The 25,334-nt window shown below is 40.0% G+C and overlaps 1 protein-coding gene across 1 annotated transcript in view; it reads left to right on the top strand.

The window, feature by feature from the left end:
- The window catches only part of ola1 (Obg-like ATPase 1), a 52,253-nt gene that overhangs the window by 26,124 nt on the left and 795 nt on the right, over positions 1–25,334 (top strand). Inside the window, exons 6-10 of the mRNA XM_042494298.2 lie at positions 1,200–1,280; positions 1,635–1,732; positions 14,399–14,539; positions 15,091–15,187; positions 20,817–20,939. Coding sequence (XP_042350232.1) covers positions 1,200–1,280; positions 1,635–1,732; positions 14,399–14,539; positions 15,091–15,187; positions 20,817–20,939 — 540 coding nt within the window. The remainder of the gene's footprint in view (positions 1–1,199; positions 1,281–1,634; positions 1,733–14,398; positions 14,540–15,090; positions 15,188–20,816; positions 20,940–25,334) is intronic.

Raw genomic sequence — 25,334 nt, 5'->3', positions numbered from 1 at the left:
AACAATAATAAGAAGCCGGCCCACCAGCGGCGCTTCATGGTGGCAGGCATATGTGTTTGACCCCTGTGGGACCTATATGCCTTTTATTAACACCTGCCTGTTAGAGGAGCGCTGCACGGCGGCTGCGAGCTGATGAGGGAAACCTGGAGCGGGTTCAGCCTGTGTCACTGGCCGTTTGCTGTTTCCATTTCACAGATGATTAATCTCTCTGTGAAGACTTGGGACGGCGCGGGCGGAGTGTATGCAGCTCTTCCTGCGCTCTCTCCCGCTGGCTGCACTCTGGCTGCCTGACTAAAAGGCCTTTAGAATTCCTGTGGAGAGAGATGTGCAGAGAGTGAATGCAGCTGGCTGGGGGTCAGTGTGTGGAGCTTTTTCTGCCATTGTGTAATTGAGGCTCTGGCAGGATTTTTTCCTCAGTTCTTTCAAAAGGGAGTATGATTGTGAAGTGCTGCAAGGGTTTGGGGAGGGAAAAGGAGGTAGGGGGAGTGTTGCAGGGGGTGGGGGAGTTTTTATATGAAGGGGGAGGTCAAGTTGACAGGAACAAAAAGAATGTGTTCCGCTAATTTCTGTGGGGCTGGATCAACAATAATAGGCTCAATTTCTTTATTACAAATTTTATAACTACCTCCCTCCCATTTTCCCACCCTTTTCCGCTTCCAGATCCTGTCAAGACCCAGTCTTGCCTGTGGTCTCAACCCACAAGTACCTCGGTAATGAATGTGGCATACATAGCTGGAAATGCTCAATATTTTCTCCAGAAGAAACAGTGAATAATTAGTTCTGTACCTCACTAGTGCTTATTCAGTATGACTACATTCTGCAAAGTGCCTGAGGAAGGACCAATAATTTACACCTAACTAACCAAGTTCCAATTAGTTCCCCGCTCTTTCCAATTTAGTCTCCTCTCTCCATCCTTTTCATTAAACAGTCCCGATGGAATATTGATGTTCAAAACTGCGACTCTAAGCGAGACACCCCAGAAGGCATTTTGTCATGATTTAAAGGAGGGAAGGGGGTCTTGTGCATGCCATCCCTGTCAAAGCCAGGCCACTCCTGCTTGAATGCGAGCACAGCCATTGTTCATTTTGGCATCAGGATGCCATGCATTTAGGAAATAATTACCCCATACCCTGCTGGGTTTATATTCTTTTTCATCTCCTTTAATGGCTTCTTGTTCATTCTCTTTTAACCCCAAACAGGACGTTATGTGCAAAATCAAGAGCTGGGTAATGGATGAAAAGAAACACGTCCGCTACTATCACGATTGGAACGACAAGGAGGTAAGCCTTTGATGTTACAGTCAGATTTATTAATGCGATTTATCTCGGTAATCTTTTTATCTGACCTAAAAGTACAACTGCTGTTTCCTCCTTTCTTTTTTGTCTTTAGTGCAAATCACCAGTTAATATTATGCACAGTCTTTTGTTTGTTTTATTTTGACATTACTTTTGTACAAGCTAATGACATCTGGCCGTGCTGATCTTAATTTAGAGGCTTTATAGTCGCTCCCCACAGCGCCTATACACCAGACTCTAATTTGATTTGGCTTCACTTATCTCTGCCTGTGCTGTCCCTCAAAGGCTACTTTTGAAAGTTTGGATTCTCACCACTTGCCCTGTCTGTCTCTGTCGTAGATCGAAGTGTTGAACAAATACTTGTTTTTGACTTCCAAACCAATGATTTACCTCGTTAACCTCTCAGAGAAAGACTACATCAGGAGAAAGAACAAATGGTAAGTGCTTCGAAGAAAGGCGGAAGCCAACTCATTGCACTCATTAATCATCACCAGAGAGCTTTCCTTCTACTTATGCACAGAGTTACATTGATTTCTCTTTCTTTGATTGAATCTGAGTATCAGCTGTAAAAAGTGTGTGCATGCGTCTGCTGTAATGTGAGAATTATGTGTGTGTGTGAGTTAGTCCTCGCTGATCTACTGACTGCGGTCTCCTGCTGACAGAAACGGTCATATCTTTGTGAGAGGATCTGCCTGGAGGTGGCACTAAGTAGGCTCTAACACAACATCCAGCTCTGCAAACCCCAACCAGCCTCCAGACTCTGTACTTCATTAAGCACAAACCCGCATATGGTCCCCATTTTCCATCAAAATTTGTCATATCATATGGAAGGCTTTAAATGACAAAAAACAAACATGTGTACATTCAAAGCCAAACAAGTAATTAATATCATCTGGAGAGATTCAATAAATCATAGGGATTAAGCTCTTTGAATATTATATTATCCAAAAATGTTTTGCTCCAGATATTTGATTTTGTCTTCACATGTTTTTGCTCAAGTAGTTTTACAAGCGAAAAACTTTACAGCCATGAAATTCCCACAGATCACAACGACAGCTGAGGCATTCTTGATACACAGTGATTCTGTTTATTTGCAAACTAATAATCCTCTATTATTCCAAATAAGACAATATTCTGAATTTAGTGTAGGTCATGTAAACAGCATATTCTGAATTAGGCTTTTTGCAGAATGTTTCGGGTTTTAGAAGCTGTCTTTGTAGGGAATTCAGAGTATGCGGCTGTAGTGGGGTTTTTACAACAGTTTGCGACACACAGCCTCTTGTCTGTTTATGGTCAGCTCTGAGTGTTGTCATGGATGTGTTGTGCTAACCCAGCTTGCTAACAGTTTGCAAGGCAGGTGGAGAGATGCATGCCCAAAAGAAAAGACAAACATTTCTGGTTGAAAGAAGAAACACACCTTAAATATTTTGAAAGATATTAATCAGTCTTCCCATGGTCTTGGAATTCTTTAGGAAATTAGAAAAAAATTTCCAGGCCTGAAAATGGTTTGGAATTTACAGAATATTTTGGAAAAAAAATTGAATATACATTATTTTGGCTAATTCAAAATATGATTTATAAAATCCCAAAACATGTCAGAATTTGCACTTGCTAATATTAAATCTAGTGCTTTGCTGCATGACCGTTGATTAGATCTTCAGTTTTCTATCCCTCAAAAAGGGCCACCACCTTGACCTTTGTTAGGTACCCTCGCTGGTCTGGTCTGCTGATGTATGCAGCTAGTTGGCGGCACAAAATGTCCCACTCGTGAGTATGGATAGTAAGCGCTAGCAGTTTGCTTATCTGTAAAATACCTTTTAAGTGCGTGTTCAGTGATCTGTGGCTTTAGCGCTATGTAGGCCCACCCATTTTAAACTACTAAATAAAGTAATGAAAATTAGGTAAAATATTATGGAAAAGTTTTGAAAATTTATTTTTAAGAACGTGTGGGAACCCTGTTGAGCATCAACAGGTTTTTCATTATGCGCAGATATCAGCACTGACTTTTTCAAAAAGTCCACCACTGATGGAAAATGTAAAAAAAATATTCTGTTTAGACGCAAAGAAGCAAAGTTCTCGTGTTAGTGGCTCCAGTCATTCTTTTTCATATTTTGATGTAATTGACAATTTTAGATTGCCTCATTGAGAGTCTTCACGCCTACATGTGAATGTAAATATTAGCCATGCAGCATAGTGGAAATATTGTCTCTTTCAGAATAAGTTCATAAACTGTGATATTTTGTGCAAGTAAATGTACTTGATTTAAAAAAAGGGATTTACTTTCAATGTTAAAATTTTCACTTTTTTTCTTTGCAGGTGCAATACTACTCAGAAAGTGAACTTAGTGAGGACGAGCTTTAGTGCACTAAATAAACTTCTTTGCTGTGTTTCCAGCTCAGTCAAACCACTTTTTATAGTAATGTTGTCATGTGGCCACAGTGAGAGCTGGTGTTAGACATCCATTATATCTGAAAGGGCTACTTTTCCACACTACAGCCGTTTTTGTCAATAACACCAACTTGTGGATTGTTAACGCACTTTTCCAATCGCCCTCTAGGCTTGTGGTGTCAGTTCTTGCAAAATTTGTTTTTGCTTGGCAGCGTTGTATTACAAGGGGAAGTTGTTTACCTATGACTGTTTGTTAAAATGTTCCTGACACGAAAGTATGAGTGTGTGACGGAGGGAGGGGGAAGAGAACTCATAAATCAAATGATTCATGGCATGTGGAACATCCGTCATCGGTAGGAAGAGGGGTTTTTTTCTTGTTGCGTGTGTGTGCGTATTTTAACTGTGTGAAACGCAATAAATCTTAGAGCGTTTTAAACAGCCAAACAGTAGTGCTCAGGTGTCCTGAGGGCGCCACGATGAACAATGCCGACATCAAAGTGTTGATGTTTGACAAGTGATGAGTCACTTCCCTTGTCCAGAGCGGAGCTCACACCTGTATGGAGATGATTACAGGTAGATCTAGCTGGCCCTAATTGTACAATAAATGCTGCTCTCAGCCCTAATGGCAGCTAGTCTGCAGCAGAGACGCCAGACTGCCATTTGGCTGTCGCCATGCTCCCGTGTTTTTCCACCAGCACAGTTGAGATGATGATACGGTTAAGGACTATTCAAAGCAAACAGCAAGACAAATTGCAATCTCAGCTTTAATGTGTGTGGGGAAAAGAGGGAGAATCCTAGAATGAGGCAAATAAGCCAATCTTATCTGTGTCTCTCAGGATGTCCATTCAGGCCATTTCACAGGTTCAGGTTTTTTAACCATTGTTTTATACTCTAGGTGTTTTGTTCCATACATGCTGCCACTCAGGCTTCAGGTTAATGTCATTAACTGTAACCGGTTGCTCCATCGAACATTATTTTATGAGTTTGATATATGTTTTTCTATAGAGTTTGTTATTATATACACTCAGTTGCAGGTTGTAGAGACACACAGTTGATTATTGCAGTACTTTTTGTCTCACATAGGTGATTACAGCCGTTTTATCAAACTTTTTGAGCCTCCAAAACAGTCTATTGTTAAAGATCATTCTGTTTGGAGTATGGGAACCACATACCAAGCTGCCCTTGTTTAGACAAGAATACACAGTATTAGCTTTAGCAAGCCATCATTAATGGAGGGATCAGACGAGGAGCAAGGCCTCCTTTCATCCCCAGGTTCTCTGCTGGAGACAGTACATCATTTACTGTTGAGAGGAGCACATGGCTCCAATCCTATACAGTGTATGTGTATGAGAATGCGTACATGTGCATGTTTGAAGTCTGTTTCAGAGGCGACTCCATGCTCATTTGGATGCTGGCGTAATTGCGGTGTGGAGATCAAAGGATCGCTGGCCGAGTGATGTTCCAGAGGAGACTTTACCACACAGCCCTCTCCTCTGTGCAGAGGGGGCCGCCTGCTGCTCACCGCTCCCCTCTCCCCTCTAACCATGCACTGCCCCCTGCACATCCCTGCTCGTAAAAAATGATTAAGGCCGCATTTGTCATGTGTTTATGACTGAGAGGCATTGCGTGATAGGGAATGGCATCTACAAGAGTCTATCAAGAGGCTTTCTCCTCTTTGCTCGGCGTCAGTGAGCTGCCTGGAAGACTTTTTCTCTGCGCCACATACCGTAGTTTGTGTGTTAGAGAGGGTCATTAGAGCACTGTTGATGATGCGGTGGCTGCAGCCTGCCCAGTGTTAGTGTGTTTTCACTTGTCAGTGAAGTTATTGTTTATTTTACAAGCTTGTGGCCTCGCCATCTTTATCAGTCTTTATTTTCTTTTAATAGGTTTGATATCTATTTATTCGATCCTCCTCAGAGAACTAAGAGCAGCCACATTTTCTAAAAGTAAAAAAAGCAGAGCTGAGAATACTCCAGATATGCTGTGATGTTTTTCTTTCTTGTCAGGTCTTTTTCTATTTTTTTTTCCATCTTTTGGACAATGTGCATTAAAGTAAATTGGTACCTCTTAAGTAGATGAGTTGACCTTTAAGGAAACCAGCAAGCGTGACCTGTCTGTGAGTGCCTCTGCCGTGTGGGTTCTCCTGGTGAGTGTAAGAACTGCAGGGTACCATTGCTTGGGGCTTTTATTAACTGTGTGTATGTATGAGTGTGTGTGTCTGGTTGTCTGTATGCAAGTGTGTGCATATACATATGGCCATGTGTACTTTCTTCTTTAATCTGTACAGACGTTCCTTGAGTCTTATTATTACACTCTTTCAAAGATATTGACTACTTTTTTCTCTTTGAACATTATTTGCTTCTAAATGTGTGTTACATTAGGTACATCTGTCTTTATGTTTGGGAAACAACAACATACCACAGCCGGCCAGCCTTTTTAATCATCTTCTTTTTTTTTCCTGCCACAAATGCATAAATTTATCTTTCACAATTAATTCCCCACATATTTGTCTGGCATGGTGTAATTCAGAAAACTGTGTGCCATGCATGTCCTCTGTTGACTAAGATGTTGAAAAGAGGGTTTGAGTCTGGACAACAATCACTGTGTCTCAGCACCTCAGGAGACTTATGATTAACAAGTCCTTGTCCAGTTTGATCTCAGCAAAAGGCCTTGTTTCATGTTAAGGTGTTCTTAAGCAAGATGCTGACTCAACTCCTGTTTACTTTACTCATTATGAATTACAGGATCTGCTCAGTGATGTTCTGTATTTTTCCTGATACATCTTATTCCTCTGTGCCACAGAACTCCATTGTTGTCTAAAAACTATTAGTAACACACCAATAAGCCACACTGTTTTATGAGATGTGTTACATTTACATGGGCAGTGTTTTTTTTCCTGCTGCTGTGAATACTTACAAGTAAAAAAAAATGTGTATCAGTCTGTGGGAGAAAATAGTCCCCAACAAATGTGCTGTTTACTCCTGCTTGTGTGATGTTTACTAAAAACTACAATGCCCAGTCATTTAGGGAAACTATTTAGCCTTTCTTTTAACAGATCTAAACTATATATTTGTGACCTGTTTTCACTGGGATTTTCTGACAATTAAAAAAATATCAGCTTCATCTTAAACCTTTGTCTCATTTTAGGTAATAATGCACTGAAAACATAAGGAGAGATTTTTAAAAGAAACATGTCTGCAGTTCTTCAAAAGTCTTTAAAATATTTAATTTTTTTAGAATCAGTGTTAGGCCTTAAATGTTATTAAATAGTCTTTTTTTAATTGTGAGGCCACAATTACCACAAACATTTAATTAAATGTATCTCCAAATTTCTTTTTGTCAAAATTACTAGCTCCTCTGCGTTAAAGTGCACATTTCTGACTCGCCACTGAACTTAATATTGTACTTTACACTTATACATACCTATTGTCAAAATGTAGATTAACCTAACTTACTCTAATAACTATATATCTACACAAAACCTGCTCAGGACAAAATATATATGACTTACATTTATACCTACCCGCAGTGCTTAAATAAGAAAATGATTATTTGATCAGAAATCAGCCTTCAATTTGGTAAAGCATTAACTTTAAGTGTCTGATACCTGAAGACACCTTGAAGAAGGAAAAAAATGTCTTTGCTGAGTTTGATTCTCTAGTTGGCCTGCAGGAGGAGCTTTGACAATTAAAGTAAAGTCCTGACAGGAGTTGCAGCATGACAGTCCTCTCAAGCGCTCACACCTATTTCCCCAGAGTCTTCTCCGGGCATATCATATAGTAAATGCATCCTTCATCTGCTCAGCTTTAGTATTGTTTTCTGTTTTTGCATTTTTTTTGTTTTTTTAAGCAGCCCCAGTAATGAGTTAAACATGCATTTCTTTTTATGTGATCATTTTGACAAACAGCCAGCCATTTCTGAGCACCCGTCAAGATTCAGAGACAGAAGAAAAACTGAGATTTGGGGGGGGCTATTATGATTCACTGAAAGCCACTCCATGAAAGGAGTCACTGCAGCCCACTTCAGCTACTCCAAACCATAATTCCCATAAACACAACTGAAACTTTATTGAGTGCAAAACCACTGGCTCCATCCAAGTTTTTAGGAACTACTATCTGGGGAGTTAGAGTTCCCTTTTCAAAGCCTTGAGGGAGATATACGATCGCTTGTTCCTTTTTGATTTTGTGCACAGGCGTCCACTCTCTCCTTGTGCAGTGTGGGATGCTAAGAAACACTTTCCCATGGTAAGATGTGTACCCTACTGCCCACAGTCGCGCCTAATGGATGCCTTTAGCTAGCTTTCAATGAGAGAAAACAACAGGAGAGGCTGTATAGTAAAACTGAAACAGATGGTGCTAATAAAGTCCTGTCGGTCCAGTTAGCCTGGTTATTGACTGTCCCCAGTCCAGGTAATGAAAGGACACTGTTGACATATCACATGTCACCCTGTTGTTGTCTTCGTTGTGCCCTGGTGGCAACGGCCAACGCGGTTTTTGTAACTAATGAGACAGACCCTAAACTTGAAACTGAAAGAGACATTTTTTTGTTCTTGTTTGTTCTTTAATGACCCTGCAAGAAATCTCTAAAATCCGGTGTCACTTCTCCATCATTTTGGACCCAAGAATGCTGAGTGAGCATCCCGCTGTTCATAATATATGTAGACACCTCTGTAGAAGCACATACCATGCTCGCTTCCTTTCAAAGGTGCCCTGGGAATTGTTCCCCTGCAAAGACTGTAGTTTGGCATTAGACATAAAAAGAAAAGTGTGCAAGCTTCAAGTCTAATGATACATTTTGATAGCTTTGGCTTTGTTGAGCTGTGCTTTTTATTATCTTTGCGATAAGGTTAAGCCTGTATGCATGTCACAGTGGTTTGCCCGCGGCCTCGGCAGCTCTAATGAGACAAATGAATTTAGTGTTGCCACATACAGCTCCTGAACGCTTATTATCAGGATTATTGTTGAACTGTTGTGAATGGGGGAGAGAGAGAGAGAAAAAAAGATGCGGGATTGGAAGGGGGCATGATTGGCTGATGTTACATATGTCCTTGATTACCTTCCTTCTGCTTTTATTCTAATAAGTGGCATTCTTTGTACTCCCTAGGACAGCTAGACAGTCTGACACACGATGAGAATAAATATTGCATGTGGTAGACATTAAGCTGTCATCCCGGAAAAAAAGAAGAGATGGAGAAATCCGTGTGGTGTTCTTCGGCGCTACACTTTGCCTGCTCTTGTCACAATTGTCACATCTTGATGACTCCCCCCACTCTACCCCAGCCCCCTTATTTTCTCTCGCCCAGTCAACTGCTGTGAATGACAGCATGGATACCCCATATAGAGAATTATTTTGGGTGATGCAGAATGTACTCCTCTGGGTTACTGTTTGAATTTCAGATGTTTGCCTTTTTGTCACCCCCCCCCCCTCCTCACAAATACCCTTAAACAAGGCCATAGCTTTGATAATGTGCTCTCAAAAACCATCGTAAAGCGGAAACCGGGGAGAGACGGCTTTTTAGGGTTTTATCTATCATGTGCAAACATTTAAAGTCACAAGATCTGTCTTTAAAAAAATTAATGGGTGTAGTTATCAAAGAAAAAGTTGTTCAAAAAAAGCTTGTTACCAGCACACCCTCGAGGTTTGTTTGAGATATGATGTGAGATGATGCTCTTAATTAAAGCTGCTCCCATTGTGCCTACGCTGGGTTCTGTTTCCTCCAGCCTGTGATTGCTTTGAAGGCTGAAAGAAGTTCACAATATTGGAGATAGTGTGTGCGTGCGTATGTGTGTTAGATCTCCTCCTTTTTCAGAGACTGATGTGTGATGCCTTTCCATCCGGCCATGGCCACAGGGAGCAGAGAGCGTCTGCACTCTTGTCGCTCAGGAGCTCACCACTGGGAGGATGAAAAGCTTCCCACAGAGCCCCCGACTTCCCAGCCTCAAAAGCCACCATGAGCTCATACCTCTCATATCTGTCTCCCCTCACAGAGGAGGGAGAGAGGAGGGGGTTAGTGTGCACTGTGTGCCGCAGCATCCCCTAGGATGCATGTCTCTGTAACCGGGGACCGGCAAAACAGAGGGGACCCCGGGTTTATTACTTGATGAGTCTGTGCCTGGCATGCAAGCCAGCAGCTGCCAAGATTTGTAAAATGTGTGGCTGGTTGGGGCGGCCCGTGTGAAGCTGAGATGGCTTTGTGGTAACTGGAGACACCTGGCCAGTGCTCCTAAATAATCTAAGCGCACCTGCCCAGATGCCTTCCCTGCTCTACAGTTTGGGTGTGTCGGTGATGAAGCGGTAGTGGATGCAGGTAGTGGATTACTCTTCAGGTCTGTCAGCATTCAATTGCATCTGAAAGGAGCTCTCAAACTGGAGGTGACGGCCCACCTTTTACAGGCTTAACTGGCTAAGCACTCCTAATAAAGCCAACCTGTATGAATGTGTGTCAGACGCAGGCCCAGGTCATTGTCTCAGGTAGCTGCCCCTGTACTTTAGAAACTCCCATTGTTTTCCCCTCCTGAGCCATTTAAGCAGATCAAAGCTCTGACAAAGCCCAGGGAAGCCCCAGGCATGCGGAAACACAGGAATTATCCCCCCCTCAGGATTCCCACACAAAAAGACAAATAGACTAGCCCCAGAGGGTGGCCCCCTGTGGGACATCTCCATTCAGAGCCAGCCTGTTGTGGAAGCTCCAATTGTTTTTTTTTTTTTTCCTCATTTCACAATATATTGTTCTTTAAATTGGATGCATTGTAAATATAACAGGCACTGGATCTAAAGCTCAGAACAAATAACATATTTTATGTAAGATAAACAGATTCACATTGCCTTATTTTTATCAGTTTACATAGAAAAATAGCATGTTTTAAATTTTTTAAAGTTTGATTAGAAAACTATTTTCCTCCTTGAATCGAGAGCAGCAGGAAGAAGCACAAACATGGCTTGTTCTTTAGCTTTGTTTGAGTCTTCAAGCTGGTGAATGATTAGCAGAAATAATGTCCCTGTCACCCTTAATCACATTAAAACGTGGTTAACATTTAATTTTTCCCACTTGATATGCAAAAATTTCCACTTGATTTGCAGCAAAGGCCATTGGAATTCCATTATAAAAAGAATAAAAATTTCAGGCATCATTTGTTCAGAGAGGGATATCGAGACCAGAAAGTGCTGAATCTTTCTATTAGCCGAGCAGTGAGAGATGGCACTCAGTGCTGGGACATAATGGGAGACTGACAAGACATGCACGCACATACACACACGCACAGTCTCGCTCACTGTTTTTTTTTTTTGTGTGTGTATAGCTGAGAATTGTAAAACCGTTTTAAATGTTTTACATGAACAAATATTTTATCTGTTATTTCTGTTATGGAAGTTTTCTGTTTTCTCTTTTTACATGTGGATGTAGAAAAAAATAAACTATAAATAAGTCAATTTTCAGGAAAGGAGATGCTACCGAGCAGACTTCAGCATAAACAGTCCTTGACGTATAGAAAACATGATTTGATTTTCTCAGAAACACAGATTTACATGAAGACCGTTATGATTTCATGAATGACTGAAAGATAAAAGAAACCCGCAGCGTGTTTTGCATAAACATTTCCCCAATTTACACATCCACATAGATTCTCACGCAAATAATTGGAAAGGACATAAATACAAATTGCAAAGTGGCATGGGTAGACAGCGGTGAAGTTGACAGAATCGGTTTTGGGAGCCTCGCTGACGGAGCATCAAAGCTCTTAATTGACAGTGCTTTGTTTCTGGAGTTGAGGGAAGGGGGTGTTTCCATGTTCCTGTGGCAAGGTGTTTGTCTGGTCCCGTGTCACTCAGTGCAAGGACCCAGAGACCCCCGTGCTCATTTGCAGCTCACGTTCTCCGTCTCGGCTTCACATTATTAAAATCATCCCTCAGCCTTCTAGCAAGAGCCTCTTTGTTACTTGGCTGGCTTGGCTCGGCTCTGTCAAGTCTTCACCAATTACAGTCTCAGGTACAATGGTCTATTCAAAGGATCACAGCCCTTGACTGGTGTGGAGAGAGTGATTTGTGAATCATTATTCAGCCGCCTGTAGAGTACGCAATACCTGAGGAATGCAAATAACGTGCCACCAAATAGACAGCTGTGCTGCTAAAAGTGACAAACTACAGCTGTTATTATCTCAGATTGGATTTTTTCCCCTCTTGTAGCGCCCGCCATCTCCTCTGTTTGCAGCTCTTTTTTTGGCTTTGCCTAAATGTGTTTTATTTTTCTATCCTTTATTGGTGAGACATTGGTGACTACCTTATTGCGGTGGCAGTCAAACGTCAGCCTCACATCGAACAGAAAGGGAAATATTAGGTTACGGCTCCTAATAGATGTGCATCGGAACAGACAGACAAAGTAGCATATGAGGCATTTCAAATTTATCCTGTAGTGTTATTCTAGCTTGTTGGGAAAAACATCCAATCAAAGCAAAACTGTGCTCTCCCTGCGGTCGGTCCCCTGTCATATATTGTATATTGATAATCATTAGGTAGGAGCAGTGATATGGTGCTGTAGGTGATAAAGCGGTGACATTGTTATTGGAATAGATGTGGTATTGAGGTGGTCGGGTTCCTCCCAGTCTTTGATTCTTATGGGCTTTAAACAGGAAACTAGGATTACAGATAATGACAGGGACCCCTCAGAATCAATCCAGTCTAGGAGCTCTGTCAGGGCCGCCGTGTGAAAATGGATTTGTGCGATGCTGTTCTTTGAGACCTGTCCAATCTCAGCCTGAGAGCTTGTGGGGCTAATCTCATAATTGCCCTAACCCCCTTGTATTGTTCTGACTGAGAGTTACCATTAAGTGTGAGGATATCTTTGTCCTGCAATGTCAGGTGTCCTGCTGGACTGGAAGACAAAAAGAAGGAAAAAACAAAAACTCTGGCAAAGACATTTATGAGTAAGGAGTGTTTAGCTCTTCTACTCTTTCCTGGCTTTATTGTTCATGATCAGTTTGGGTGAATGAACTCTATTTGTCCATTATTAAAGGTCCAATTTGTAGGGTTTAGGGGGATATATTGGAAGAAATGGAATATTAGATCAATAGCCAGGTTTTTATTGGTTTACAATCACCTGAAAATAAGAATTGTAATTGTGTTACCTTAGAATGAGCCATTTCTATCTACATACAGAGCGGCTCCTCTTCCACAAAGTTCGCCATGTTGTTTCTACAGTAGCCCAGAACGGACAAACCAAACACTGCCTTGAGATAGGGCCATTTGCGTTTCAGAAGTTTCAGTTGGCTGCAGTCTGTAATCTCACCACCAGATGTCACTAAATCCAACTCACTGGACCTTTAAGGCCCAGATGCACCAAACCAAAATCAAAGAGCGAGTGGTGATGAAGGCCAACTGTTGCGTCATCTCATGTTGCCTGTGTTTTGGCCAAATAGTTGCACTTGAGCACACTGCAAAGATTACAGCCAATGGCCAACTTGCACATAAATTCTACGTCTGCATGAGAGGAAATAACTCTCCATATCAGCAGACAGCATGATTCGCGTCATTAAAAAAGGGAAACCAAAAGACCTCCTAAAACATGATGGACGGTCCTCTTGCAAGCCATTTTCATTTCTAATTAAGTCCTAAGTAATCTTATGTTTGTTACATGACTGCAGTGAGAATATTCCAGCCTGTTTTGAATACAAATCAAGTTTGTTGTAAGTATTTTCTGGGGGGAAAAAAAAATCACGTTTGTCTTTTGTTTTTTCAGTGCAGCAATCTGCCTTATTATCTCTTGTTTCAAGATAAAAATACACATTTCTTGAAGGTTTTTAACAAGTTGATTTTCATTATGAACAGTCAAGCTACCAAATATAGTAACCCTCGCACATTTTCACATTCATTTCAACAGAACAGCAAATGATGACCAAATCATGTTACCTTGCCCAAAATCTAATGCTTTAAAAAGGACAATCATTCATCGCGCCATCAATCATCGGAATAGCTGCCTGATTTACATACACCGATTCAAAAGTAAATCCTTATTTAGATGTCATTTACGATTGCATTCTGAGGTCCACGTCACAACTTGTTTTTGTTCTCTGATGATTGACCTTGAGGCTAATTCTTGGACTGATAGCAGGACTAATTAATGTGAATGTTATTGAACGTGTATCAGTATGGATGCTTCAGTGAACCTCTGTGACCAAAATATACTGAGATGCATTTATGAAAGTAAGATAGAACAGATGTGAGGTAGTATACAGCGTCTTTAGTGATGAATCTGATGTACATCAAATACACGTGTTTGCGATATGATTATATGAGTACAATTTACTGAATTTTGGACCCCAGTAAGATTAGCTAGTTTCATTGGCATCAGTTAATGGAGATCCTTTTAAATAAAGAAATAAACATGTTGAAATAATTTTTACTTTTTACATAATGACCACGTTCACTGCTTGTACTTAAGTATTACAGTAGTTTATTTTGATATGGCTAATATTACATTTAAAATCTTTGTGCATCTTCGCTCTTTTGAATGAGAACTTCTAAACTCAAATGTTGAGTTGGAAACTTTTATGGAAACAAAGTCGCACTCTGAGAGAAATGCCACCTTTGGAGTGCAGTCTCCTACAAGCACTATGTTCAGCTGCTCTTATGAATATTCATACGCCAGCAGATAACAAATACTTTCTATGTTAATCAAGTCCTCCGACTGGCTTTGTGGCTGCTGATTTATTTCCTTTTACCAGGTTGGTGAAAATCAAGGAGTGGGTGGACAGTCACGACCCGGGAGCCTTGGTTATCCCCTTCAGTGGCGGCATGGAGGGCCAGCTACAGGACAAGAGCGAAGAGGAGAGGCAGAAGTACTGCACAGAGCACAAGACGCAGAGGTTAATTAGCATTCAGTCTCCCCACACTTTATTATCAGCTGTGTCCTCCATGCACTCCTTTAATTGCATGTGCTGATAGAATAATAAATGGCAGAGTAATTACCATTATAAAGCAAAGGATCCCTCTTCTTACTGAACAACTCAGTCAAAGGGTTTTCCTCTAAATTAAGTTTTTAACTGTCATCTGTCATCTGTAGGTATAATTATAACTTGGGCATTTTGGGTTTATTGTTCTCGTGTGAAAACCTCTATGGAGAGAAAAATTGTGACAGCAGATGTTTTTTTTTTCCCTCTTGGTGCAGAACGAGGCATCGCGTTGAATTCTTAAAAATGCTAAATGAGTCTCCGAGCTTTCTAATTAATCAAAGAAACCATTGGAGAGTTGAATGTCTTGTGTGAAACGAAGTGACCCATCTTATTCACTTAATGAGTTTATATTGGAATGAATGGGGCCTTGCCACCGAAGTGAACTTTGTCTAGGCATCAGTGGCAATAAATAATACTTAAACCGTTCAGACCCCTCGATTTAAACTGAAATTTCTCTCCACCAGCGCCCTGAGCAAGATCATCAAGGCAGGCTACGCAGCCCTGCAGCTGGAGTACTTCTTCACTGCTGGACCAGATGAGGTCCGTGCATGGACCATTCGGGTAAGAGCCAGCTGCCTGCTGTGCACAGACATATGAGTGTGAGGGTGTGACACACACACACACACACACACGCAAACGAATACACACAGTGTCCCACGTTCCACCCTGCTGGCACCCTCACTGATATCACACACTTTCAACTTTGTCATGGTTGTGCTTTAGCTAGTCATTACAGGCCAAGGATAACTTCAATTACTGGTGAGCTGCTGAGCAGTGAAAGTGGGGGCTACATTGATTGAGGAGGGCAACAATTGATTTTGCCCATTACGTCCATGAGAATGTTTCCATCCTGTGCAGATCTGCCTGCCCTCCTCCTGCCGCTGGAGATAAGGAGCCTGTGCATTGTGCCTGCCTAATCTGTGTGACGGAGGTTGTCTGTGCCAAAATTGATGTCGCTTTTCATTCGACTGTTTGTGGGCCTTGCAGGGGGCTCCTCCTCCCCGTGTGTCTCAGTTTACTGAGCCCGGCCCGCCAAGAGCTTTGTGCAACGGGATCGCAGGATTTACATCAATACAGATGTTGGCTTTGCGTGCTGGTATTGTGTAAAAAATCCTTTTTTTATTCTTGAGCAAATAGAAGGATTGAGTGGAGATATAATAAGCTGTTTGTCTGTTCAGGAGATGCATATTATAAGTTCATGTAGATGCTTTAAAAAACACAGCAACTTTTTGGAAAACTTTCTGATACTAAAGATTTGTATCCTGTCATACTTAATCGTATCCATTCATCCACCCCATCAGATATTTAAAAGGATTGCAAATTTAAATCAAACCTTTTACAATGCAGAATGCTTTCAGGGCCATAAACATAACTTGGACGACCATTTTCAGAAAGCATTGCAATTTTCCACAATGACATCTATTCAAAAAACCTGTCGCCAATAGATCATTAAGGCTTTGTTCCCTGAATGTGAGCTACTTTAGATAACGGTAGATAAAACCTCCTGGTTGTGTCTGTTCACTATCTTTGTTCAATAGGCTGCTACAAATAATGACAGAAAAATCTTATTATTGCAGACTTTAAAATTCTCTTGAATTGACGTCACTGATAACTTACAGCAAATGCATGGGAGGCTGTTTTTCTGTTGCGCATGTTTTTGATCGGACATATTATTTTTGTCATGAGGTGAGATCTTTCTAAAGTCTCAACTTTTCAAGCACACCCACAAACAATTTATGATGCTCTTGTCATAGCCTTTCCCATTTTTAGCATAGCTATGGTTATTTACAGGAAAAAATTTAAATTAAGAGTGAACGAGTGTCCAAGCAAAGCCAAAAATGTTTAGCAGTTCACCAATGAAACAAACATGCTGATAATCTTATTTCATTTTTCCGGAGGGCATTATAGATTGATGTATAATAAAGACCCACCTCTGAGGTGAGCACGGTGGATTTCTCACAAAAACCAAAGCACAAGTCAAAACATTTTCTTCTATAAATCCCGTTGACATGTGGTAAACTACATTTACGACCTAACCAGTATTGTCATAGGAGGGCTTCTTTTGTGGAGTTGGAAGGTCAAAATGTGACTGACAGCTTATCTTTGTTGCCCTTAAATGTCTCAAAACTGTAACAATATGCACTAACAAAATAAGAACTCATAACAGATCTGATATTTTGGTGTCATGTTGCAAAATGTAAGACAAAAAACAGACTCATTAATCCATACTGTGGTTAGTTTTTTTTTTTTTTTTAAGATTATTTCAGGATGTTGCTTTTATTGCTCTGTTTACAAGCAGAGAACCAGGAAGTTTAAAAAGTGAGAGAAAGGGGGGGACAACATGCGGCAACCCCCCTGATCAGATATGAACACAGGACATGGCCGTTATACAGTATGAGTGTCAGATCGCCTGCCAACAGGACACCCCATGCTGGTGCTTTAGACAAATATTCACATTTTGATCATAAATGCAAATTTTCTTTCTATGCAGCAAAAATAACAACCACAATAATTGTTTGTATTCTTTTGCCACTGAGCAGATCAGATCATTGTTTTAGTGCTTTTACTTTACATGAATATTAAACTTCTATGCAAGGAACAGCAACCTTCAAATTGATTCATTTAAATACTATTTAATATGAATATTAAATGTTTTTCTTTTTTTGCAAATGATATGAAACATGTCCACATCAGTGGCACAGCCACCGTGATACAATCGCTGGACCCTTCTCACAAAACAGGATTGTTGTGGACCTCAAAATGTTCTGTATTGGTTCACTGTGAACCTCAGTTTGCTCACTCAGCTTAAAAAATCATTGAAAACTTTTAATTTGGCAGAATATAGTAACATGAAAGTTATGAGTAGACCCGACACAAAATAAATGTGTCACACGACCCTTGCAAGATTGGAAATTGATGTCAGTTTAAGAGAACTCTTTTGTTTGTTTGTTTCTTGTTTTGCCATATTAACAAAAAATATCCAGGTTGCTGATTGTTAATTTTTATGTATATGTAACACAAACATAACAATGTGTTATAACTTAGTCATTTTATGTACAAACAGTAATTTATGGTTTTAATGGCAAATTAAGATAAAATGTTCCATTTTACAATTGCACATCAGATAATTTGTAACTTTATCTGTATGATATGAAACTAAAGTATATCAGTATATGATTCCTTTACTGTCATTTTGACATTGTTTTCAAATAGCCCACGGCTGTCACGATACTTTCACTGCAGGATAATCCTGGCCAAAAGAGTTCATGATAAAGATATTTTTGGGATATTTACAGAAAAAAATAAGGGGGAAAAACAATTGATAATGCTGTCAGTCAGACTTATTTTTAACTTTGATTATATTGTGTTTTATTTTTTGGCAAATGAATTACACAAATAATACAAGAGGTGGAGAGAGAGTCTGTAACCATACCTGTACAGAAGCATACAAAAAGAGTAATAATTATTTAATAGATGTAAAAAAGCAAGATGGCATTGAAGAAGGGAGACAAAGCAAGAACTGAAAGAAACTAAAGTGATTTAAGAGTTGTTGGATAACTTACATATACTATTCTCATTTGTGTATTATTAACACAATATCAATATTTCATTTTTAAGTTATTATTAATACCGGTATATCACTATACCCCTAAAAACGCCTGTACTCATCAACGACATAATAGAATTCCTGAAATTCAGTCATCGCTTTTGGTTTTGATGCACCACCCTAAGATTTTCCTCATCTGGCCACCCCTATAAAAAATTGGGCGCCACTGGTCCACATAAGTCTGTAAACAGGAACTTTGGGTAAATGTTTTCATGATGGCCTCTATGACTATGTACAGGCCAGAGGGGAAGGTGAGCTCACTTCCATTTTATTTCTTTATACAGGATACATTACATTTTAGTCAGATGACATCATCGGGTCTAGGCGTCTCAGCATGAGTGATGTCCTGGCTATTTACAAAAAAAGTCCTGAAACACTTCAAAGGCATCCTCGAAAACACGCTTGTCCTGGTCGACATAACTGATTACAGCCAGCCTTGATTGTGTGTGAGGGGCATTTAGTCAGGTAAGCATCAGTGAGTAACTATATTAAGCCAATACATCTTGCATTGTAAAAACTACACTCAGTAATGTCGTGTTCCTAAGTCCTTTAACATGCTTTATTAGGCAGCCTCGAGGTGACCATTATCTATCAGCCTGCTCTGCATAGCTCTTAACTAGGACAATGTGGATCTCTTGTAATGCTCCGTATGAAAAAAATCCCTCCCTTAATCTATTTTTCTCCAGATAGACAAACCTTGATGCTGATTAATGGTAGTTAAACTCACAAGCACTCCGTCAATGAGATTGCAAAGAGATGGTAATGTATTAGAGTCATTAAATACGCATCATTCTTTTGGCATGAAATATGTTGACCCCAACCTGATTATATACATAATTAAAACTGCTCAACAGTTCCTGAGCACAGAGCTGCGGAGCAGAGAGAGAGCAAGCAGGTCGACAGGCAGGAGTCATAATGATACACAGCAGCCACGTCACTTATTTGGGTCATTTGTCATTTACGCCCTGCATTATTTCAGTGCATATAAATTGCACATTTTATCAGTCACCAGTTGTGTCTTGGAGTTTTAAAGAGGATTCGAGGCACAAAGAATTTCTAAAGCTATTAAATAGGTATTCGTGTTTTGTAAATTGTCATCCGAAATAACATTAGGGACATCTCTAAATGTAGTAATGTTTTGAAGATAAAATATTCAGTCAATTTAAAGTAACCCTGTCTCCTTAAAATTATGTTTGTATATTACTGAAGTGCTTGTTCATGGCAATGTAATCTCTGCCTGGATTTTGTTCAAAGACGATGTTTCCTTATGGTAACGAAACACTGAAAAAAAGAATACTTAACACATCTATTTCAAAACAGGTGCATAAGAAAGGGACAAGTGGGACACAATTTGCAGACAAACTGCTGTCTATGTGCAAAAAAAATTATAAATTTATTCATCAGGCAAAACTGGTGAAAGTCTAGTTACCAAAACATTGCAATATTTTATTTTATTTTATTTATTTATTTTTTGCAAGTTAGACAGGAGTTTGGCTGCAAAGACATAACCAAACAATGCAATCATGTATCAGGTAGGTTTTGGAAGAAGGTGGTTTGGGGCGGATGGCGGAGCGGACAAAGTGCAGGACTTTGACACCAGAACTTTAGGTTTACATCCAGACTCAAGTTTAGTCGACAAAAGCGTTCTAGTTAGGTTTACGTAAGATTGCGATTTTGGTTATATGTTAATAAAAAAGGTTACTATGAGCTGATACTATCACAAGATTGCCTATTTTGGCTACAGAAAAAACTGAAATATGTTGAAAAGCACAAAAAGTTTAAAAAAAAATATATATTATACCTCAAATAGGTAAACAAAGAAAATACCCCACAGAGACACAAACTTCAATAAGATACAAAACTACCTCATACAGACACAAAATTACCCCACAGAGATACAAAGTTACCACAAAAAGTTGCATAATGTCTACAAAGAGATGCAAAAACTATCACAAAGTCTAGGTGGGAGAGGTGGTGGGGCCCTTTGCATATCTGTGCCAAGGGGCCCACAGTCTCTTGTTCTGCAGATGTGTTTCCCTCAAAATGTATTTGCTGTTTCAGATTAGTTGTACTTAAACATAATCTGATTTACTTAAATCAAAAACACCTTCACGCACTCCAGCAGCCCTGCATTTACCACAGTGAAATATTGCTGAAGGTTTTAACATGAATTGATAAACTCTGGTGTGCAAAAATAGTACGGCCCAATGCAGTGAGGCCTATACCACCCTGGCCTCTCACTGCAACACTGGGTCTTCTTGCTGTCATGACCAGAGAGCTGAGCAGCGACCCACAATGAGGCGAGATTGCTTGGACAGAAATCAATACCAGCACGGAATGGGAATCAGAAGGCATTGATAGCAGTGCCGGGTCCTTATCGGTGTCCAGGCTGCCCAAGCAGGGCACAGCCGAGTGGAAAGCTATCCAGAAATCAGGACTGAGGCAAGAATACCCCCGACTGAAAACACCCCCCGAGTGATGCTCACGACGCTATCACCCTATCAAACACTATGTCGCTCGCATGCTGTAATCCATCTTCTCCAAAACAATTCATTTGTCCTCTCTTTTCCTTCCTCGTGACAGAAAGGAACTAAGGCTCCACAGGCTGCGGGGAAGATCCACACAGACTTTGAGAAGGGCTTCATTATGGCGGAAGTAATGAAATTCCAGGATTTTAAAGAGGAAGGCAGTGAGAGCGCTGTCAAGGTGAGCAGTCAGGGTGCCAGAGGAGATGAGGGGAAGTCTCCTGTGATCAGTGGAGCTGACAGTCACCACACAGCTACCTACTGCAAACTGCTCTTCACCTTTACTCAGGGGAAGAAATTACTGCACACACTCCAGCACCACTCCTGACAAGCCAACTGATTCTGGCTCTAAACACTGCCATTCTGCTCCAGCTGTGCATATCTTTATCACAATGTGTCTTAACTGGCTGATGGCAGCTCTTGCTTGCGGCTCAGCACAGTCGCTCAGAGGTAGCATGCCGTCACCTCACCAGGCATTTATCAGATCTATAGAGTGCGCTGTTAGCTTAGAGCTCTCTGTTGCCAAATCCCCAAGCCACTGTAGGCATGTGACAGTGATGTAAAGCGGCAAGTTAAATAAAGTGTGAAATTCCTCAAATAAGGGCTGTTTCATGGATGGGTAGCGCAGAAATGTGACTTGCATATCTTATTTTTATGATGGCCAGTGTTTGTTTTTGACCTTTTAACAGGGGTGTGGGTTGTTCATGTGTCTGTCAAATGCAATAACTGATTTCATGGTGAATTTGTGAAGACAATAACTGGGCGCCAACTACAGCAGGTACTTTGCAAAATTCTTCAAAATGCTTTTCTTTCCTACTTCCAGTGTTGAGGAATCTACTTTAAAAACAGCTCTATTACTTCACACTGGAAGAAGTGTTTTTCTCGCTACCTACCCGAGGGAGAAAAAACACTTAGCTTAACTAAAGCTACCTAGAAAAAAGTGTTAAAACTATTAACAAGACAAAGTACATGTCATATGGAATTTAAACAAAATATAGCACAAAAAAGTCACAAGCCAGCAAAAAACACCACACTATTGGGTGTCTTACAAAAATCAAATAAAATAAAAATAAACTAAAATGAAATAAATAAATTATACCCCACTATTCATGGAAAAGTACAGGAATGCAGCTTTGGTTTTGTATTTGATGTCCGTCTGTCACATGCCTTTAGAAACTAGAGTCCAGGTGGGATTATTGCACCAAACAGGATGACTCAATTAGTCAGGTAACGTCTAATATAGCCTGCAACAACTTCTCTGACATGTTAGTAACTAGCAATAATCAATACTTCTGTAAAAGGGCTTCGTAGTGGGGGAAAAGTGGGACTGATTACCAAGGGCCCCTAAGTTTGGGTTTATTTGTAGCATTTTATTTATAAGTAATTCATGCCAAAACTGAATTGAAAGTGACTGAATAAATCGGCATAAAGATTTTCATTGCATTTTCATTTTAAAAACAGTGAAAGCTCTCTTAGGCCCCTGTAACCCCAGAAATGTACAAATGGCTTAGTCCGCCCCTGCACTATATTCATCTCTAAATGCAGCAAGAGCCTAGCAACTCATTGCTTATCCCGTTGGAGCACCAACGTACAGTGTCGTGTCTTTACCCCAAAAAAGGGAAATCAGGGTTCCAATAAGGAAAAATAGAAAGAAAAGAGAGAGAAAGCAAACTGCCATTGTAAAAAAAATAACAATAATAAAGGTGCATAAGAGAGATCGATCAAGAGAGAAAGTAGTCAAGTAACTGACTACTTGAATCACCATGTAAATATGAATATAGTTTAACTACCAGCAAGCTACTGCAAAACGAAGCTTACTTATAGGCCTACCATTTTAATTTGGTGGTAGATGAAGTATTTAGATCCTAGTATTAATACAACATTGTAAAAATACTACCAGCAAAAACCTTGCGTTAAAAATGTTAAAAAGATAGTAATCGTGCACATGTAAAAACTGTTCGACAAAAAGGATAGCAATATGCAACATGAAAAAGAGTTGGCACACTCCCTTTAAATGCAATTTATTAGCTCGAAACTTCACCTTTGCTAATAAATTGCGCTTCAGGGAGCTACAGTGTGCAGACCTCCTTTCATTTTGTTTGTTTACAAAGTACAGCAAGTGAAAATGTATCTAAGTATTCAAATTAAAAGCAGTCAGCACAGAAAATGTTTAATCAATTTAAACAGTTCAAAACAATTAAAAGGAAAATCAGCAAATCTTCATATTTGAAAAGCTAGAAACATGAAATGTTTTTGCATGAAATTGATTATCAGAATAATTGCCAATGAATTTTCTCTCTAATCAGTCGACTAATCGTTCCATCTGCATTTGCTTATTTTGTTATGGTTTGTGTTGAAAAAACCTGAAAGTTGTCAAACAATTGTAGTGGAGTGAAGAGATCAATATTTCCCTCTGAAGTGGGGTGAAGTAGATGTAGAAAGTGGCATGAGATTAAAATACAAAGTAAAGTAAAAGTAATGCAAATCTGTACTTAAGTACAGTACTTGGGTAAATGCACTTAGTTACATTCCACTGCTTATTTAATAACATGTATTTCTCTACTCCCCAACACTTTCTGCTGCAAGTGTTGTTTTTCGGTTTGGCATTAATTTAGTTTCATATCTGCAAACTGTAATTTAGTAATTGAAGGTACAGAGTTAATAATCCGTTAATCAACGCCGTAGGATGCCTTTCATATCAAAGATGCTCTTTTTTATCGTTTAATTTCTGCACAGACACATTTTTAAAAAATAAATTCTCAGTTAATTAAAGCAGAAGTGACTTAAACCTTGCTATGTGTGACATTTGTGAGCAGCAGCTGTAAGCCATGCTGTTACAATCCCACTATCGCCACCATCAACTCCATGTGCCCACTTACACACTCAACTAATGTAATTATGGTGACACACAGGGACCCGCGGGGCTATGAAAACATTTAAATCTCTTTACTATTCAAGCGCTTTTTTAATAAGTATTTAGAATTTAATGCAGCGGCAGTGTATTGTCCACACCCATCATAAGCTGCAAACAGAGGGTGAAACGTGTGGGCCTCTGGGGAGTTCCACCATTGTTATCCGAGGTTGAGATCTGAGTGTCAGGTCCTTACTGCATGCTCTCTTACTAATCCCTTTTTGGGCCCCATAAGAACATGGAGCGTTTCTGACTGTGGCATTAAAGTCTACGCTATTTAATGCCAGTTGTGGGAATAGGCTGTCTGAAAAGGGCCAGTGTACGGGGATATCACATTATTAGTAATCATATCTGCTTAAGCCAAGCTTGCTGCTCCAGATGGCTGCTTTCAAGTGCAAATGAACCAGTTAGACGTGTCTGGTTTAATACATACTCAGGAATCACAAATAGCCATTGATTTTTTTTTTTTTTTTTCCTGTCTCCCTCTCCATCCAGTGTTTCTGGTGGTATTGAGCTTGGATTAAATGGTCTCCTGAGCCTTTAAAGGGACATTGATTCTTCTAATTAATTGTGCGCTGTGCAGAACCAGAATGCATAAACCTGTCCGTATTAGCACTTCAAGTCAATTATTTTTGAGTTTGCCGGGAAGGAGAACAAACACTTACTGTATACAAAAGAAATGTTAGAACTTATTTTGTTTCCTTGAGAAGTTTGATAAGGCTGTAATCAAAGACTTATTAACATTTTGTGCTTGTACACATGAAACTGAAATGGGCAGAAGAGAGGATTATTCACTCAGTGGGAATTCGGGCACCCCCTGAACAAAACATGGATGCAAGTGTGTGCGTGTGTGGGCGCATGTGTGTGTGCGCGTGTCTGTGTGTGTGAGAAAGAGAGAGTGAGAGAGAATATGACATTTGCAATTGAAGTTAAGTTATTGTGGGTGATGAAATAGATTTATATTAATCCTGAGCTATTAATTTCTATTACTATTTACAATGCTCTGTAGGTGTAGATTTCAGAGCCCTACCCCTCACACCCTCCCCCAGCCCCCAGGAAAACATGAAATTCGCAGAGTACTTTTACTTCGACAAAAATAAAGACATTTAAACCATAAACTGATGCAGAAAAGGGACAAAGTCATGCATAAGAATTTACCAAAATGGAGGAAATTAGGTGTTTGATGCGCAAAATTTTCTGGCAGAGGAGCCCCAAACCCACCCATTTAATTTTTCATTATTTGCTATTATTATTTACAGTGTCCCATAGGTATACATTTCAAAGCACATGCAGGGAACATAGCCCCCCATCCCTCACACACTTCCCCACCCCCAATAAAAACATGAAATTAGCAGAGGAATGAGATGAATGTGAGACATGTACACCATAAATTGATGCAGAAAGGGTAAAAATGTGCATAGAAATTCACTAAAATGCAGAAAATAAAGTTTGATCCTCAAAATTTCACAATTTTTTATCCCCCACCTCCCCAATGTTGAAATAAAAACGATGCCCTTGTTTCAGAGTAAAACTGTGATTGGTCCGTTTGATTACAGGACCAGGTCAGATTTTTATTTTCTCAATAAGTATAAAAATCTCTGGTTCTGTAGAACACCAGAAAAGAGTGAAAAGGGCCAATTAAATTCCCAGAGCCCAAATTTACAT

This window comes from Plectropomus leopardus, chromosome 10 (genome assembly GCF_026936395.1).
Source record: "Plectropomus leopardus strain MGB_pleo_1.0 chromosome 10, ASM2693639v1, whole genome shotgun sequence".
NCBI classification, from domain to species: Eukaryota; Metazoa; Chordata; class Actinopteri; order Perciformes; family Serranidae; genus Plectropomus; species Plectropomus leopardus.
Note: the sequence above shows the minus strand (reverse complement) of the source record. Positions and strands in the feature narration are given on the sequence as shown.